Genomic DNA, 18,817 nt, shown 5'->3' on the forward strand with positions numbered 1-18,817 from the left:
GCTATTTTTTAAAGCTGTTAAGATTTTAAACCACCAAAAAATTTATATTAAAAAAAATTTTTTTTTCTCATATCTCACAACTTTATTACCAGAGCAACAAAGTCCTGGACCTTAAACCCTATATTTTTATTGCCACAAAAACACACATACATTTTCTACTTATTTAAAAAGCTGAAGTAGAATCCTTAAAGATTTCAGAGATTGCTGTAAGGATACAATAAAAAGCTGATCTCTCACGTGATGGATTCTTTATTTGTCAATTTTGACGCTGCTGTTCCAATCTCGATAAATATTCTGCGTCAGTTTCTTGACGCCTAAGTAAAATTGTATTTATTGGATACATTTGAAGTTTTTCTTCCAATCCACCCTCTTGTGACTTTTGGCATGCTTAAAATTTTTGTGACCCCTAAAGGCTGTTTTCTGTCAACTTTGTTAAGTTCTAATATATTTGTTGGCAAGGTTGTTCAACGTCCGATGGCCCTAAAAAAGACCGGTGAGCTTCTTAAATTAACTCTTACTTGACTGCAGTTAACAGCAATTGTGACTGCCTAGATACCTCAGGGTAATCTTCTTTGGCCTGCTGTTGAAGACCCAGACTGATCGGGAGAAAAACTACAAAGTCCGAAGCTTTGGTTCTATTTGTAGTGCTCTTTCCCAACATCTTCTGGTATAACGTCAAAGACGTTGGTGTCTAAAGCACCTTTTTTATTTGCAGATTCAGTTGTTTTGGTGATCTTAGATGGGGAGATTGGTTAGTGATACTTGTCCAATAGAGGCTGTCTCGTTGGCTCAAGTTTTTTTTCCTTCATAGCTGTTATAGGTTTGCCCAGCGCAAACCTTGAAGAGGATCGGTGATTCCTGATTGAATGCTTCGAGTGAAGAGGATAATATAGGGTCGTCGGTCACCAGGTTTTCCAGCCTTGCGAAGAACAACTCTGCAGGTGACGTCTGCCAGTGAATGGCTGACTTGGTTTAATAGTGCCTGTCTTTAGTTAATATAGTCTTTTAGTCGACGAATTGCTTCCGGAAATGGTAGTAAAAATGTATTTGTTGGCAAGGTAGTTTACACTTAGGTGGCCCCTAAAAAGAACCGATGAAATTGATGGTTAAGTAGGGAACGTAAATACTTATAATGGCCTCAAAAACCGCCAGCGGTGAAACTTCCAGCTATTCGTTATCCCTGATGATGAAGAGCTGGCTATTGGTAGCTTGATTCTTACCCTGAGAGTCTCTATGTACGGAGACTGTGATGGAGAGAGGTATGCTGCCGTTCAAGGATATCTCGTCTTCGGGTCGTTCCCTGGATAACCAACCGCTCACCGTTAGACGGGGAACATGTGGGTAAGCGCGATGGGGACACGACGACTAAGAAGGTAGCCATTGTGGCTGCCCGTGCTCCTTAGAGCTGTTTTAACTAGCTTACATTTGTAGCCAAAAATTCTCTGACCAGGCGGGATGGTGGGACTGCCACACAACTCTGAAAGGTTGGTGCAGATTGTGCTGTGGCTTGATGTGTCTCCTGGTATGATGCCGGAGACGTCATCGGTTGGAATGTCTTTATTTTTGATTGCACTCGTCAAGATTTAGGGTAAATGGAAACGTAGGTCCCTTTCCCCTTAGAGAAGAGTGTCGTCCGTAACTGGGATACCCAGCTGCCAGACTATCATCAGCATTCTCTATATAGCTCGTTGAAATGCCGAAGCTCGACTACAACAGTACGGAGACGCTCCAGCCTATTTTAACCACACTTATTTAATTATGTTGCAGGTAGCTTCGATTTTATGTCGACGCCACCTAGCGGATTTTACTGAACTAAAGTGAAAAGCTGACGTATTTTTGCAAGACTTTGAGCTCATTGATTGCTATTGTTATTAAATTCTTTAAGATGAAAACTATACTAAAACCATCTAGGAAGTATCATGAATCAGTGTGCAAAATTTCAGCAAAATTGGTTCAGTAGTTTTCGCGGTTAGCGATGACAACGGTTTTAGCGACTTTGCTTTATATATTAGTAAGATGAGGACTCATGTCTACTATCATAGTGCAGCTTATTTGACATTAATGTTATGTGAGATTTTTCTTTTGCACTTATATCCTCCTCCCTTTCTCTTACTGCACTGTGGAGAGAGAGAGAGAGAGCTGTGGCTGGCTTGACCACTGCCTTTACGTGAAATAAAGACACTATCGACGACGATAAACGCGTGATCTCGTTTAGACTGCGTTCCCGCTGAAAGATTCCTAAATCGCACCTCCACATCGCTTTACAAACATCTGTATAAGCAGATCTGCTGATTCGTACCTTCCATAAAATGAAAAGTGATTCAAACATTTGTCCTTGGAGCTGGATTACGTGACCAAAACAGACAACCGCCAGAACCTTATTAAGTCTCAGACAGCCAGGCCCATGATGTTGTTTAAAGCAATTATGTAAGTAGAACGATGTGAGATGCAAACATGCGATTAGACGTTCTCTATACATCCAAGAACGTATAGAGACATTGAGGCTTCTGTTGCAAGTGATGCAATCGTACAGTGTCGCGTCAAGTGGCAGAACAATTGAAGGTTGTGAGGACCTTAACGTGATGTAACAGGTGAGAGACGCTTAGATATTAATTATAACTGCCGTGCAGTTCACGTCGTGGACCTCGCGAGTGATTGCGATTACATTAGAAAGTGAGGCTGTCAAGAGATTTTGAGTTGCAGATTGCAGGCTGCGTCATAGTTAAACCACAGGCGTTATTTAAATTCTGTTCAGTCCGTCGCTGGTCGAATCGACACATTTATGTAAGATCCCTTGAGCCTGCTTCTAATATTCTGCGTCAGACTCATTTGGCAAGCCCGATTGCACCACCAGTATTAACGCATCGCTTGGGAGACAAGCATCGAGCTCAGCGCGTGATTAACTTTGCAGGGAAAATTACGGCTGGCCTTCATTGCTTGAAACGCAGCAAGCCTGGCTAGAGGTTCTCGCAGACTTCACTAAATCCACCAACATTGTCGTTGTATAACATTGTCGACGTATGGAGCATGGATTTCGTCAATGCTAGGTTGGAGCTGCTTTTCAACTATTGGGATAACGTCCAAGCTAATCATAAAGATCTGATTCACGGCACGCCTGTAGACAAAGTCGTCTTCTTGAGAGACCTGCACAGATCCACAAAAAACTACTTCGATGCTAAATTGTGCCTGTATGACGCTAAGAGTCAGCTTTTTCTGACTATGCCAGAAGGTGGCAACTCATTAGACTACCTCGTACCACACTTGGGCCCCCACCTTTCGAACATCAACATCCCACACTTTTTTGGCCGTCATGACCAAAATACCTAGCTCACTGACGTCGAGAAGCTTCATCACCTAAAAGAAAACATGCAGGGTGAGGCAAAAGGAGTTTTTTACACTTTTCATCTCGTTGGTTCTGACTATACCACGGCCTGGAGCCTTCTTATCTTACGGTTTAAGCATTGCTGCCTGCTCGAGCAGAACCACGTCATAACACTCTGAATACTCAAGCCTCTGCGCGAGAAGTCAGCTTCTGGGCTATAGGGTTTGCTTAATACCTTAGAGAAGCACTGTCATCAACTGCAAGAGCTTAATCAGCCCGTATAATATTGGTATGTGTGGATGATCTCTTTCGCCTTGACCGCCTTGGACCCCTTGACTCAGAGAGCCTGGGAAAATGAGCTCAAGAAGCTGAAGGTACCTTGCTCGGCACAGAGGAAAGTGACCGCTTTCAACATCTTTTCCAGCTTGCTGCGAAGGTGCGGCCACTCACTAACATTAATTGAAGCTTCGCACCCTTCCTGATCGACGAGTGATCCTGAACGTTTAACCAGCAGTTGCCCACTAGTGCCGATACCACCCAGCTGCAACCACCGATCTTCAGCGACCCACGCAATCAATGATGACTGCCCTGCGTGTCATGCGCCACACTATGTCGGCCATTGTAACCGATTCCTAAAACTGGATGCATTTAGGCAAAGGAGTTTCACTGCTTAGTGCAAGCTGTGTTGTAACTGCCTAAAGCTGGGCCACATGGCAACTATCTGTCTATCTCAAGGAGTATGCCAACATTGCAAGTGTAGCATCACAGCCTTATCCATACTGACGGTCTCCAGTGCAGGGCCACGCTCAACTCAGCACTAGCTGAGGCAAAGCAGTCGCTCTTTATCTTGAACTCCAAGGGCGGGATCGATGCGGCCGCAACCTCGTCGTCATGACTAGCCATCCTCCTCTACATTAAGGCTCAGCTCAAGGGCTCCCATGGGTAGACAGTCGTAGCAAGAGCACTCGTCAACACTTGCATGGAGATTTCAATCACGTCCACTATACTGGTTCGAAAGATGGGCGCCATCCCCGAGCCAGCCATCATGAACACTTCAGACGTCGGGGACGCTGTCTTTATGTGCTCCCCAACGATCGCAAGCTTGTAGCTCTAAACCCAGAACATAACTTGGACGTTACAGCTGAACGTACACTGCTTGCCCCAATTGAAACTCAACCCCCCCTTTGGATCGTTACACTTATCCGCCATCGAACTCTGGAACGATTTGCACAACCTCTTAGACCTGACCTTTCGAAAACTAGGATACGTCAACGTTCTACTTAGAGCCGACATGCACCCCTATCTGCTATAGCCAGTGTAGTTATTCCGTGGAGATCTCGTTGGACAGCTTACCATTGCTGGCTGGATTCTTGCTGGGTGCCCCGGAGAAGTCCATCGAATATGCATGCTTTATGGACAAGTATCTCAAGTGCGGGCACATGCAGTTACTGACTGATACAAAGTTCTTTGAGTCGTTGGGCCCTACACAATATATCCTGCACCATGGGATTTGGCACGGTGGCGACCACCAGAAGAAACTGCGCGTCGTCTCCAACGAATCGCAACCAACATTCACTGGCTATGGCTTCAACGATGTCCTGCACGCTAGACTGAAGCCTCAATCCCACTTGCCAACCATCTTGCTCCACTGGAGAAGGCATCAAATCGCCTTTTGTGCAGACATCCAAATGATGTTTTAGCAGATCTGGATCGAAAATCGTGACGTGGATCTCCATTGTATCTTGTGGAGCACTGATGACTCCAGCCGATCGAAGCACTATTACTTTCTCACTGTGACTTACGGCAAAGCTAGTGCTTCCTATCTATCTATACGGACGATTTCACAGCTTTTCGAGGATAAATGCCACACTTAACCCAAGGCCGTACCTATTGTCAAGCAAAATCGATACATCGATGACATTTTCTGTGGTGCAGACAACGTTAAAATCGCTTGAATTCGCCACAATCAGCTGATCAGCTTGTTGCAAGCTGGAGGCTTCCCTCTGAGAAAGTGGGTGGCCAATGATCTGGAGCTGTTGTCTGACCTCTCTACAGATGTTTTACTAAGGCCGACCTGCCAGTGGATCAGTGTAGACGGTCGTGTTAGAAAACTCGGCGTAAGCTGGGACTCGGTTGATGACCACTTTCACCTTACGCCACCTATTCTACAGCCACACCCGACCAAGCGCGCAGTGCTCGCCACTCTAGCACGACTTTGTGATCCCTATGGATAGATCGCGCCCGTTGTCTTAACTGCAACATTGATCATTTATGATCTCTGGTGACGCGACTTGAATGTAATAAGCCCGTGCCTGTGGTCATGGCCCAACACTAAAGCAGATTCCTGGCTTAATTGCAGGATATTTCTGACATTTTTGTTTTTCACTGGATTAGCTGCAGTCAATCCTCACATTCACAGACGTGAGCTAACGCGTAATGGCTGCTGTCATGTACTCGCGTGCTGAGGGACTAGCTGATGGTGTCTGCGTACGTATTTTGAAGTTCAGGACCAAATTTATCACCATCAAAAGCTCGCAGCCAGATGCCACTAGTTCTATACGCATAACGATCCCTAGATTAGAGCTACGAGCGGGACTGCTCGTGGCGAGGCTGCTACGCATGTTTGCTGAGGAATACGTTGTAAACGTTAGGCACTGTCATGCCTAAAGCGATTCTCAGATTTTGCTTCACTGACTCCAATCGTCAGAGCCAACGAACAACTTTTTGATCAACAACTACGTGCTTCACATTTAGGAGCTTTTGCCATCACACGTTTGGAGATATGTTCCGACGGCCTCTAATCCAGCAGAAGTGGTGCCATGGGGCATGGATCTATCCCCGCTTTGACAGATGCACGCTTGGCGGGAAGGCCCTTCCTGGCTTGCGGGCCCTCTTGATTCTTGGCCAGCCAAGAACGCAAAGTTGTTAAACTTCAGCAACCCGGTCACTAATAGCGCTCAACAATCTCTATGTGCTGTTTAATGTACTGCACTAAATCTGCTCGATAAGTTCTTGGACCTCGGCTTTCTCCTTCGCTTTTTTACTTGATTGCGTCGCTGGATCCATTGTCAGATGCATAAGCTGCGTCGAGATTGAACACCCCCCCCCCGCCTTTCGCCCTTCTGGCAACAATTAAGCTGCACGATGCCTACCTCACCTGTACCCGCGTTAGCTTCCGACTATTCTTCATGCTAGAGCTTGCGAGCTTGCAAAAGAACGGCTGAATTCCTGCGAAGAATCCACTGCTGCCTTTAGACCCAATTTTCTCCGATGACATCCTTCGAGTTGGTAGTTGTCTCCAATATTGTGCGCTTTCCTTCGACGAGAAGCATCCACTGATGCAGTCTTGCTCAGCTCATTATCCAATAGGCTCATACATCTTACTACTTTCATATTAAGCTTCTCCTCGAGTTCACCGTGCAAAAAGGCAGTATACATCGAACGTCGCTAGCTTAAGGTCTTCTTCTGCAGCTATAGACAGCCGCACTCGCAACGAGTTGTAGCGCCCGACTAGAGAAAATGTGTTACAGCAAGAAGGCTTAAAGTTTAAAATAATAAGAAAATAAAACACAACATAGGCTAGTAACAAAGAGAGACGACGAAAGTCGGAAAGGCAGATGTCACGAAACGGCGACCGCTTGTCGCTTGTCAACGGCGATCGGGCGTTCTCGACTCTATCGACAGGCCCGCTCATTTCTTGAAGCAGTCCTCGTAGCGCTGCGAGAAAGAGAGCATCTCGAAGGAGCTCTGGCCTTGCACGAATTTATCGTGCCGAGAAATCATGCTAGTGAGTACGTTCTAGAGGTCGACTCGAGCACGTAAGGGAACTGCTTACAGCGTACGAGAAGCTATATGACGAGCTCGCGTTGCTTGTTGAACCGAACGACGCTAGTCTCACAGATTTTGACCAAGTCGGAGATAGATACTACTCAATTATCGCGCGGATTAACGCCTTGTATCCCCCGCCTCCATCTCCGGTGCCTCACGCAAACTTAGACACCACGTCGATAACCATCGCGAACAATACGCAACGTCTAAAGCTACCGGTGGTTGAATCGCCTAAATTTGACGGCGACTTATCGAAATGGCTGTCATTCAAAAACGGTTTTACAGTTATAGTTGAGGCTGAAAAGATATTGGAACTGCATAAGTTCATGCTTCTTCAAAACTCCCTACAGGAGAATGCGCTCGCAAAGATCTCAGTGTACGGACTGCACGAAGACAATTTCAAGGCAGCTTGGGTGTTACTTCTCGAGTCGTACGATCAAAAGAGGATCATGATAATAACCCACTTGGACGCATTACTAGATACGTCTACGCCTACGAAGATGTCGCATAGTAGCTTAACTAAACTAGTCGATCATGTACGACAACATATCGATATGCTCGTGACGTTAGACGTAAAACCCGATGAACACTTGATAGTAAGAATTGTCGAGCGCACCCTTTCGTCCAAGATGCGGACGGAGTGGGAGAGATCGCTCACTCTTGACAAGATATCGACGTTGAAGGAAATTTTTGCGTTTGTAAACGAGGCCGCGTTTAGATGTGGGTCAATTGAACAAGAAAATTTAAACAACAAACGCGACAGCAAGGGAAAAAGGGCGTCTACTAGCGAGATTCAAGAGGCAAACAAAAGAGGTAAATTCGAAGGAGGAGTCCGTTCTTTCGTTACAAGCACTTCAATCAACTGCCTCGAGTGTAAGGGTGGTAAGCATCCGTTTTACCGTTGCAAAGCATTTATAAAGGCCGACATTAATTTACGTTGGAAAATAGTCGGTAAAAGTGCGGTTTGTAGAAATTGCTCAGTCAAACATTCCGGTGAATGCAAATTTTACAAACGTAAAAAATGTGGAAAATTTCACAACACTTTGTTACATCGTGAGGTCAAGGAGTCGTCGACAGTGTCGACTGGCTCAAGCGCACCTAAACAAGAATGACTTGTACAGTCGACTGTTCTCAGTCTTGCGTTACGCGCGCTTCAATCCAAACTAATGTTGAAAGTTCAAGTAAGAATAAAGAATTCGAGTGGAAAATTTTTAATGTGTAGAGCTATAATGGATACGTGCGCAACTATACATTTAGTAACTGAGAGTTTAGTTAAGCGATTGGGATTGAAAAAGAAGCCGTGCGTGGCTACGATTGGGGCAGTCGACGACTTGAACACGACGTCGAGTGGGGCGGTAGAGGTAACCCTCCACTCGATTAACACTCTATATAGTAAGACTCTCGCGTATTTGGTAATTCCAAAAATAGCAAATCAGATCCCGACCGAGCTATTTCGTCGCGATTTAGTGAATATACCTAAAAACTTATGGTTAGCCGATCCCAATTTTCATTTTCCCGGAGAGGTCGATATCGTAATCGGATCTGGGGCTAAGCTGTCAATGCTTTCTCCGGGAAAAATCGATTTATCTAAGGGCGGAGTCGATTTCATTCTGCAAAAATCTGAATTAGGCTGGGTAGCTGTGGGAGGTATTGCAGACGAGTATAGCCAGACAGTTTCTTGTCATTTAACTGGGCTAAGAAAAATCCTTGAAAAGTTTTGGGTGATTGATGCCGCTGAATCAGAGACGCCAAAACTATCTGGAGAAGATCCCTGCCAATAACATTTTGTTCAGAACGTAACACGAGAGTCCTCCGGACGATGTATCGTCAAGTTGCCTTTTAAAACCTCGGTAGTCGATCTAGGTGGATCGCGAGAAGCGGCATACTGTCGTCTTACGAATTTATTGAAAAAACTAAATCAAAACCTGATTCTTAAAGAATAGTATGACCTGGTCATGAATGATTATATTCGCCTAGGTCATGTGACATTAATCGAAAACGAGCCATTGGAAGCTCATTATTATTTGCCGCATCGCGCCGTCGTTAAGCCAACGAGTTCTACTACGAAAACTCGAGTTGTATTTGATGCGTCGGCAAAAACTGAAGCCGGAGTTTCATTGAATGATGTCCTCTTGATAGGACCCACGATTCAGCCCAAGCTCTTTGAGCACTTAATACGATTTAGAACGTACAAATATGCCGTTGTGGCCGACATCGCGCAGATGTACCGGCAAATCTGGATTTATCCCGACGACCGTCGCTACCAAAGAATATTTTGGTTATATGAAAATAAAATAAGAACTTACGAACTAAACACGGTTACTTTTGGCGTTTCTTCGTCTCCTTTCCTTGCGATAAGAACACTGCATCAACTCGCGACTGACGAGTGCTCGGCATTTCCGATCGGCGCTAGGGCTCTGACGCAAAACTTTTACGTGGATGATTTTATCGCTGGAGCAGATAGCCTCAAAGAACTTTTAAGGCTCCGAGATAAGGTTATAACAATCTTAAGGAAGGGAGGATTTGAAATTCAAAAATGGGCGTCCAACGAGGTGGCAGTTTTAAACAGCTTAGTAGGGGGAATAGAGAATTTAGAATTTCTTACAAAGGACGATTTGGTTCACAAGACGCTAGGAGTTTCTTGGAGTACTTCGAGCGACGAGTTCTCATTTGCCGTAAAATCAGATCGGACAGTAGAAAGGATTACTAAACGATTAATTTTAACTGAGTTAGCCAGAATATTCGATCCATTAGGACTCTTAGGACCAGTTGTACTCACGGCAAAAGGTATCATGCAAACTTGTTGGAAAGACGATCTTGCGTGGGACGAATCGGTACCCCAGACCTTAGAAAATACGTGGCGCATTTTCTCAAGAGAACTTAAAGCAGTGAATAATTTGAGAGTGTCGTGTTATTTGCTTGTTGAAAATTTCTCAAATGTATACCTTCACGGTTTTTCAGACGCATGCAAGACGGACTACGGAGCGTGCATCTACGTGCGTTCAACGAGTAGCCACGGAAATGCTCGAGTTGTCTTACTCTGTTCAAGGTCGTGGGTCGCTCCGATAAAAGAGAGGACCATTCCACAATTAGAGTTGTGCGGCGCGTTAACTCTCGCTCGATTATATCAAGACGTAATTTCGTGGCTGTCTTTTTGTCCCGATAAGGTCATCTTTTGGGTAGATTCAACGATCGTGCTTCATTGGATAAGGAAACCGCCAGAAGCCTTGAAGATTTTCGAGGCAAATTGCGTCTCGAAAATTCAAAAATTGGCAAAGAATATCGAATGGCGGTACGTACGCTCTGAAGACAATCCGGCAGATGCACTGTCAAGAGGGCAGTTTGGTAGTGACTTTGTAAAAAATAGAACGTGGTTTGAGGGACCCAACTGGCTCTCGCGAACGGAGGAGCAGTGGCCTTGTTCGTTCGAACTTCCGACCGTTGATCTGCCAGGGTTGAAAAAGGTCGCGTGTTTAGTCACGGACGTGCGGGACGAGGACTTCTTAAAAAACGTAACGACGTGAATATCAAGTTATGCAAAATTAACGCGAATATTTTCTTACTGTTTACGTTTTATTAATAACATCAGAGTAAAAATTAAAGAAAAGACTAAAAGTATAAGGCTGAAGGAGATCAGAGAGGTATCTCGTCTTGTGATATCGGAGCTTGATGCGTCGGAAAAAGGCATTAGTAAACTCGTACAAAAGACTTGTTTCAAAGAGGAAATCAAGTGCGTCTCAGCGTCCGCGGAAAAAGCGTTAAATTGGGGGCGTTAAGTCTATTTCTTGATCAGCATGGTATTTTGCGGGTTGGAGGCCGAATTTCAAAGGCTAGCACGACTTACGATCAAAAACATCCGTTTCTTCTTCCCTCTCGAAATCGTATAACCGATTTATTAATTCGGTACTATCATGAAAAGTTTTATCACATTGGGATTTAGTTTACGTTATATAATATCAGGCAGCGATATTGGATTATCGATGGAAAGAATCAAGTCCGATATATTATTCGCAAATGTGTAAAATGTCGACGTTTCAGGGCGAAAACGGTAAATTATAAAATGTCGGAATTGCCCAAATCGAGATTGAGTGCCGCATTTCCCTTTTTTCATACAGGCGTCGATTTTTTCGGTCCATTATTTATAAAGGAAAAGAAGATTCGGAATAGAGGAAAGATCAAAGCATTTGGGTGCATTTTCGTTTGTATGACCGTTAGAGCGGTTCATATTGAGTTAGTGAGCGATCTTAGTACTGAAGCATTCTTAGCCGCGTTTAGTCGTTTGAGGAGTTGCCGAGGAACGCCAGCGCATATATATTCAGACAACGGAACAAATTTTGTTGGAGCGAATAACAAGCTTCGGGAGTTGTACGCTTTATTCGAATCGAATGATTTTAAGTCGCGGGTTTTTGATGTTACTTCGAAAAAAAAAATTAAATGGCATTTCAATCTGCCGCTCTCACCTCATTTTGGAGGTTTGTGGGAGGCGGCGGTGAAATCTGCCAAATACCAGTTCAAGAGAGTCGTAGGCGACCGACTATACACTTTCGAAAATCTTCAGACTCTGTTATATGAGATTGCCGCAATCATGAATTCGCAACCGATCTGCTCCGGGTCGCCTGAAGCTAATGACCCTCCGGTATTGACACCGGCGCATTTTTGAATAGGGCGCTCTTTCACGATGTTACCTGAAAGAGATGTTAGCGGGGTGCCAGACAACCGATTGTCGTGCTGGGAGGCCATAACGATGAAAAAACAAGAGTTTTGAAGGAGATGGCAAGTCGAATATTTGACTGAGTTACAGAAGCGACAAAAATGGCACAGGTCGGATGTTAATATGGAAGAGAACAAGATTGTTCTTTTAATAGATAAGAACCAGCCGTGTACGCAGTGGCGGATGGGGCGAGTGGTAAAAGTACACCCTGGTGGCGATGGCGAGGTGAGAGTGGTGACAGTGAAAACGGAGCATGAAATTTACCAAAGAAATGCAAGATCACTGTGTCCATTGTTTTCAAGAGACTTTGAAGTCAAAAATTCATGACAATACTAATGTATTTAATTACTTGCATGTATTTATATTCATTACTCTTATCTAATTCAAATTCAAAGAATTTTATTCATTAATGTTGTTCGTACTTACTCCCAACGGGGGGAGTGTGTTAAAGCCAGAAGGCTTAAAGTTTAAAATAATAAGAAAATAAAACACAACATAGGTTAGTAACAGAGAGAGACGACGAAACTCGGAAGGGCAGGTGTCACGAGACGGCGACCGCTCGTCGCTTGTTGGCGGCGATCGGGCATTCTCGACTCTATCGATAGGCCCGCTCATTTCTTGAAGCAGTCCTCGTAGCGCTGCGAGAAAAAGAGCATCTCGAAGGAGCTCTGGCCTTGCAAGGATTTATCGTGCCGAGAAATCACGCTAGTGAGTACGTTCTCGTCGTCGTGTTGCTGAATGCGCCCGGGTTCACAGCTCGAAACGTGACTTACGTTGAGTGTGGGCTACGTGAGACGAGAGGTCAACAGTAATTATGAATTAATCACTGGTTGAATTAAGATCTTGGGGCACCGTCGTGCGTTTATTTGCGTCTTTATTAACAGTGTATTCGGTCAAAATCGTTATCGAAGAATTTTAAAAGTTAACGTTTCTTTATGCTTGTATTTTTAATTAAATAAAAACCAATTACTGTTTGTACGTACTGGAAAGTAAATTTCATTTGAACTGTAAATTAACCAGCATTTATTTGGACTATAAAAACCAATATTAATAATAATTTTACATCAATTTGGGACTATACAAAATGTCTTGGTGTAGTCCACACCCTTCTTTTGAGAAAATCCTTTGGCGCACAGTTGTGTTTTGAAGCGGTGGGTGTCGTCATAGGCGTTTCTAATTACCTTGAATATCTACTTTGATTTTATTGGTGCTTCGGTTGGATCTCTTAATACTAATGTCCACGTTCCGTTTTTCTCGTGAGCCTCAAGCTCTTTTTGAATGGTTTTGGACCAGTTGTCCACATTCGGGTCACTCACAGCTTCTTCGTAGGTGACAGGTACCTTAAGTTCAGCAATTTTGCTTTCGTATCTGCAAGGAGATTAAAGTTGAGATCTATCTCTTAGTCTGCTTGCAATTGGCTGAGTTTGCTGATCAGCTTTTTTCGCCTCCTCATCTTTGACATTGTATTGTACGTTGTGACAAGGTTCTTGATCTGCTCTAATGGCCTGAGCAGAATCAGCTTCAGCCTCGCCATGGAGGACGATCTTTTCGTCGTTAATGCTCTTATTCTGAAAACCAAAGTATATGGTAGAGAAAACAACGTCTATCGAAAACCTTACCAGTTTGGTAACCTTGTTACATACTCAGTAATTGCTGAATCATTTCTCGTATCGAACGAGTACACCTTTCTTTGACCTTGAGTCAAACTTGATTGTGCTGACCTTTGGAGTCTGCAGAAATCTCTCTGCTCTAAATGCCTTTATGCGCTTTAGGTCCGGCTTTCTGACAGTCCAGGGTTCGTATGCAGTCATCTCAGCCGAGCTGCCCACTATTGCTATTGTGTTCAGCAGGTAGACAGCTGTATTCACATCTTCCACCTGAATGGAGCGTGGAAGGCCCAAAGCAAGAATTGTTGTTCTCGCGCACTTGACGTCAGTGCGGTTGCTTCGCTCGGCCTTGCCTCTGTCCCTCATGTAGTTCAGCATGTTTGCGTTGCTGAACTCTTGATCGTTGTCGCTCCAGAATCGCTTGATTGACCAACCAAATTTGCTTGCCATGGGTCTCTCGTATTCTTTGAATCTCTCGAAGACGTCTCTTTTCTGCCTGAGAAAATAAACATGACGATAATTGGTCGTGTCCTTGATAAACATGGCAAAGAAACGAGCCCCACCCAATGATGCATCACTCATCAGTCTGCATACGTCACTGTGTACGAGCTTGATGGGTGTCGTGGCTCTCCTTTCTCTCAGCTTGTTGAACGGCAGTCGATGTGACTTGCCCAGCTGACATGACTCATAGAAGAATTTTTTATTATCTGAGAACCTTACTCCCAGCACCCGTCCGTTGTCGATGAGCCGTCGCAGAGCACAAGCATTCACGTGTCTAAGCCTCTTATGCCCACAGGCAAGAGTTGTTGCGACGTTTCCTTGAACTCGGACGGGTACACTGACGACATCAATTAATATGCGGTATACGTTGTTATCTTGCTGCACGCCTGTAGCACACAACTCATCTTGAGCGTAAATATTTACTATTGTATGTTTGAAAAGAACTTTGAGACTTTTTCTCGCACACGCTCGCACGGACAGAAGATTTTTTTTTTATGCGAGGAACGTGTAGCATGTTTTTAAGACGACTGTCGTACCACTTGCCATAAACTTACCTCTTGATGTAGACAGTGCCTATGCCAACAACGCCACACTTACTGTCGTCTCCTAGTGAGACAGTGCTGCCGTCTTTGTACTTGCAATATTCGGTGAATCACTCACGTCAGTGTGTTATATGCTATGATGCGCCACTATCGGTAAGCCATACATTTTTTATTGTTGCGCTGATCAGACGCTTTGCTTCTTCCAATGAGCTTCTAACGCCACACGCCGAAAAATTATCTGTGTTTGTGGAGATAAGCGCAAAGTTTCCAGAACGGAAGTTGTGAGAACCTTGAGCCTTCTCGCACGTGTCTTATTGGGACACTTGAGTGCGTAATGACCTGTCACACCGCAGATGAAGCACTCGATAAATTTGATGTTTTTTTTTTTCTTCACTCTCCATTTATTTTCTACGGTAGTCTTTCTCTCACTCTTTCTAACTGTTACTGAGAGAGCGTTCTTCTCTTCACCATCGGTTTCCAGGAATAATTCCTCTTCCAAAAGCTGCTGTTGCAGGTAATTCACTGTTTGTCTTGCTAGATCCACACTATTCCAGGCACTTTGAAGGCCTCGGAATTTTTTTAGCAAACTTGCTAGTATTTAATCCATGACCATAACATCAGCGACTTTGTCTTTTAAATCCTTGAGTTGCCATGCCATGTTTGTGACCTTCATGATATACGCGGCAACTAAATCTCCCGAGTCCATCCGATACTCGTGAAAACGCTGAATAAGCACCAGCTTGTGTGTCGCTGAACTTAGCTTATGTATGGTTATGAGCTTATTCCATATTTCTTTGATGGTCGAGCAAGTCAGGACGTAATCAATCTGCTTCTGATCCATCGTCGATAACATTATAAATCTCGCCTTGCTGTCATCCTTGACTCAGGCCTTTCCATCAGCCGTTGTGAGATCTTCAGATATTGTTCGATCACTGATGACTACATCCTCGATCCCGTTTACTACAAACAGGTTTTGTAGTTGAAATTTTCACAAGCAAAAGCTCGTTTCATTGTCGACTTGTCTCATTAATACTTCAGCCACCATTTTTCTTGCACTTACACAAAACTCACTTTTGAGAAAAAACAAGACCATTTATTATATGCACTGCCCACAGTTTACCTTTTTCTACTTGTCTACACTCCCTGTATATTCTGGGTCCATAACTTGACAAGGTGAATAAATTGGAAGAACTTATGCAAACAAGGTTCTTATCAAGTCAGCAAAAGTAAGAAAAAAAGGTTACGAAATACACAAATCTAAAGGAGTGTGATGCTCGAGGAGCAGTGATGTACACGTGTGCTAAGCGGGTCAGTCGAGGAAAGAGTGCCAGATTTTATTCGAATATATATTGGGCATCACCGCAAATGCACGAATAAGCGTAAAAGGGGGAGAAGCAGCCCCGTACATCAGGCACTTCTAGTGGGACGACACACGCACACACATACATGTTTCATCGTAGTGTACTGGATAGTGCAAACAAAAATACCTCAACACTTCCGCCTTTTTGTGTTCACAAGTGCACTATTTAATAACATCGTATTTTAACTATTTACATAAAGGTAGCATCAGAGTTTACACAATAATTCAAAAATCAAAATTTTGAAAGAATTCTTGATTAAGCAATTACTCTTACGTTTTTTCAACAAAGACAATTTTTTGCTGGGTTTTTAATTTTAGAAAACATTTAAAGTGACAAAATATGAGATAAGTTAATTGAATTTTTTAGTAAGATTTCCCTGGTGCTGAAAACTATTTAAGGTCAGTTACATATTAACTAAATTTCAGAATTAGAAAATAAATCGTATAAATGCTTTTAGTAACCTACAAAAAAAAAAATATTTTAATAAAAAAATGTGTTTCAGTAGAAAAATGCTCAATATAATGTATGTTTGTTGGAATACTTACCAATAAAAATATTTTATTTTATTTGTGAACAATAAAACGATATTTTCTTCATAGCTGGCCCGGAAGGGCTAGTAAAAATTTCCTTATCTAAATTGTTAAATTATTATTTCATTTCTAAAAATAAAAATATTCTGTTAATGACATAAACTGGTGTAACATCAATTTTGTTTTCAAAGGGGACGTCAAGTCATAAAACTTTCAAACTTCTTTTCAATCTTAATAGTAGAGAGAGTGCCTTTTCAGAATTAAAGTCAGATAGAAAAAATTAAGAAAATTGACTTAGTTCTTTTGGATGAGGCCTCAATAATTTCGGAGAAAACATCAAAAAAAGTAGTTAAAACTTTAAGAAATTTGTGTTTTACTAGGAAAGAAATAAACTGTTTTTAATAATTTTCATCCCATTCTCCGAGTAATAAAAAATAGTAGTACAAGAATTGTAATTGAACAAACTATTGAATCATCCGTTCTATAAAACCGAGTCTTAATTTTAAAATTAAGAATCAATATTCAAACTACTCATGAAGTTTTTCAATTTGATAATTAGAAATTGGGAAAGGGGAAACAGAAGCCTCTTATTTCTTAAAATCTTTCTCCTTAATATTCGATTAGTATTCTGAGAGTTTTATCCAAAAAAAAGTTCTTCTAGTTTTTCGTCATATTTACTCAGAGGACTGGAACAAATTTTACCACTGTGACAATAAGTATAGTTCGTACTTTTTTTTATTTCAGAACACTGCTGAACAATACTTTCATTCGTACCTTATCTTACTATAGCAAAAAAGTTTTATTAAGAATTTATTATTGTTTGTAGCAATAATACAATTACAACTCTTATGACGATAATTTCTTATTGTTCTTCTAACTTTTTTATTTTATTCTATTTTTTTTTTTTTTAACAAACCAAACGTACAATTCCTCAAATTTTCTTTTATATTTAAATTTTCAAAAGTCATTAAAATGAATATACCAGAATCAATGTTGGTAGGAACTAATTCACTCAAATTTAAATGACTAGAATAGTAATAAAAAAATATATTGTTACTTAAATCGTCGAATAGAATTTTAATGTACACATTGAACATTTTAACAAAAACTAAAATTTTAATTACAGTGGCACAAAGTCTGCTTTGTGACATAAGATTTAAATAACTATAACTGAATATTACTGTTAAATAATTATTACTATCATTAAATTTTTTTGTCAATTTAAAACTGATCGTTGTAGAATGTAGTCCCACGCTCCTTTACAGGCCACGAAACCATCAGAAAGATGTTATGTTTAAGTAATGTATATATTTATATAGATGTATATCAATACGTTTATCCTCTTTTTTTAGGGACTCTGTCTTTATTATCACCAATCAACTTGTATCTGTAGGCAATATGTGACTTTAGCTTATGACGCGCAATCAAAATACAACTTTAGCATTTTAACTCTGTACCAGCTTTTGGTATTATACTTCTTTTCATCTTATACATTTATTCAATGAAGCACTCAATAAAATTTTGTTATACTGGCATGTTTATTTTATTATTACAATGGTAATTTTAACAGGTTTCTTAAGATTTGAATAGCGGTTAAGTATTGAATCAAATTAAAATAATAAATTAGGAACCTCGTTTAATGAGTACAGGGCGAGCTACTAACTAAAACGCCACGCGTGGGAATGCACCTTATGCAAAGCCGTAGTCAGAACTTCTTTATCTTGCATGCTATGCGAACGGTACTTGTCTGATTCATGTGTTTCAGGCTTAGCAGCTCGCATTGAATGTCACTTGACACTTCTGACAGCCGAAGAGTACACAGTCAGCTTTTTTAGGTGACGACATTCGTTATGTACGACTTTATTAAAAGTCTTTACATTTCTTTATTAAGAAAGGGAGTAAATATTATACAAAATTTAATAAAGTAAAAAATGTATTTATTTACGCACGTCGTAACTTATAACATTAAAAAAGTAATTATTTCCAAAAATTTAGTTCTTAGAATATTGCCACTCATTGACAATATGTTTTACTATCATAAATCTTACTTTCATGTGATAATCGCAACAAATGAAACGTATTTAAAAACTACTTAACAACTCATTTCCATCACTTACAAATAATTTTTCATCAACATGAATTTTAAATGTATTAATTTAACTGTTATTCTCGTTAAAAGTGTCACTGTGTTACTATCTATTTTAATTTGTCGATTGTCTTAGTATTATATTTCAATTATTGTTAATAATAAAATTTTGATACCCTCATATGTCATAATGATCCTAATCAAGGTTTCTTGTGAAAAGTAAACTCAAATTAAAGTTATTTTCGAAATTTTTAAAACGTATAAATGTTTTTTTATTATAAAAAAATACTTTTACGCTCATTTTTTTCATTTGAACAAAGCTTTTTATG

The 18,817-nt window shown here is 41.5% G+C and overlaps 3 protein-coding genes across 3 annotated transcripts; all 3 read left to right on the forward strand.

Moving 5' to 3' along the window:
- Positions 1-8,379: 8,379 nt before the first annotated feature.
- LOC149375820 (uncharacterized) lies at positions 8,380-8,931 on the forward strand. The gene has a single exon (XM_089596789.1). The coding sequence runs from the start codon at positions 8,380-8,382 to the stop codon at positions 8,929-8,931; it is 552 nt and encodes a 183-aa protein (XP_089452915.1).
- A 174-nt stretch (positions 8,932-9,105) lies between these two features.
- Positions 9,106-10,674, forward strand: LOC149375821 (uncharacterized). Its single transcript, XM_089596794.1, has one exon. The coding sequence runs from the start codon at positions 9,106-9,108 to the stop codon at positions 10,672-10,674; it is 1,569 nt and encodes a 522-aa protein (XP_089452920.1).
- Positions 10,675-11,173: 499 nt separating this feature from the next.
- On the forward strand, positions 11,174-12,673 carry LOC149375822 (uncharacterized). Its single transcript, XM_089596800.1, has 4 exons — positions 11,174-11,198; positions 11,266-11,786; positions 11,952-12,086; positions 12,467-12,673. The coding sequence occupies exons 1-4, from the start codon at positions 11,174-11,176 to the stop codon at positions 12,671-12,673; spliced, it is 888 nt and encodes a 295-aa protein (XP_089452926.1).
- Positions 12,674-18,817: the final 6,144 nt, after the last annotated feature.

Source organism: Copidosoma floridanum, unplaced genomic scaffold (assembly GCF_036245765.1).
Source record: "Copidosoma floridanum isolate Cflo_tuat_1 unplaced genomic scaffold, Cflo_Japanese_pri ptg000004l, whole genome shotgun sequence".
Taxonomy (NCBI): Eukaryota; Metazoa; Arthropoda; class Insecta; order Hymenoptera; family Encyrtidae; genus Copidosoma; species Copidosoma floridanum.

Coding starts and splice junctions, on each gene's coding strand:
- LOC149375821 (XM_089596794.1), top strand. CDS start 9,106: ATGAATGATTATATTCGCCTAGGTCATGTGACATTAATCGAAAACGAG.
- LOC149375822 (XM_089596800.1), top strand. CDS start 11,174: ATGTCGACGTTTCAGGGCGAAAACG. Junction 11,787..11,951: donor CTGAAGCTAATGACCCTCCG/GTATTGACACCG, acceptor ACTGAGTTACAG/AAGCGACAAAAATGGCACAG. Junction 12,087..12,466: donor ACCCTGGTGGCGATGGCGAG/GTGAGAGTGGTG, acceptor CTCTATCGATAG/GCCCGCTCATTTCTTGAAGC.
- LOC149375820 (XM_089596789.1), top strand. CDS start 8,380: ATGGATACGTGCGCAACTATACATTTAGTAACTGAGAGTTTAGTTAAG.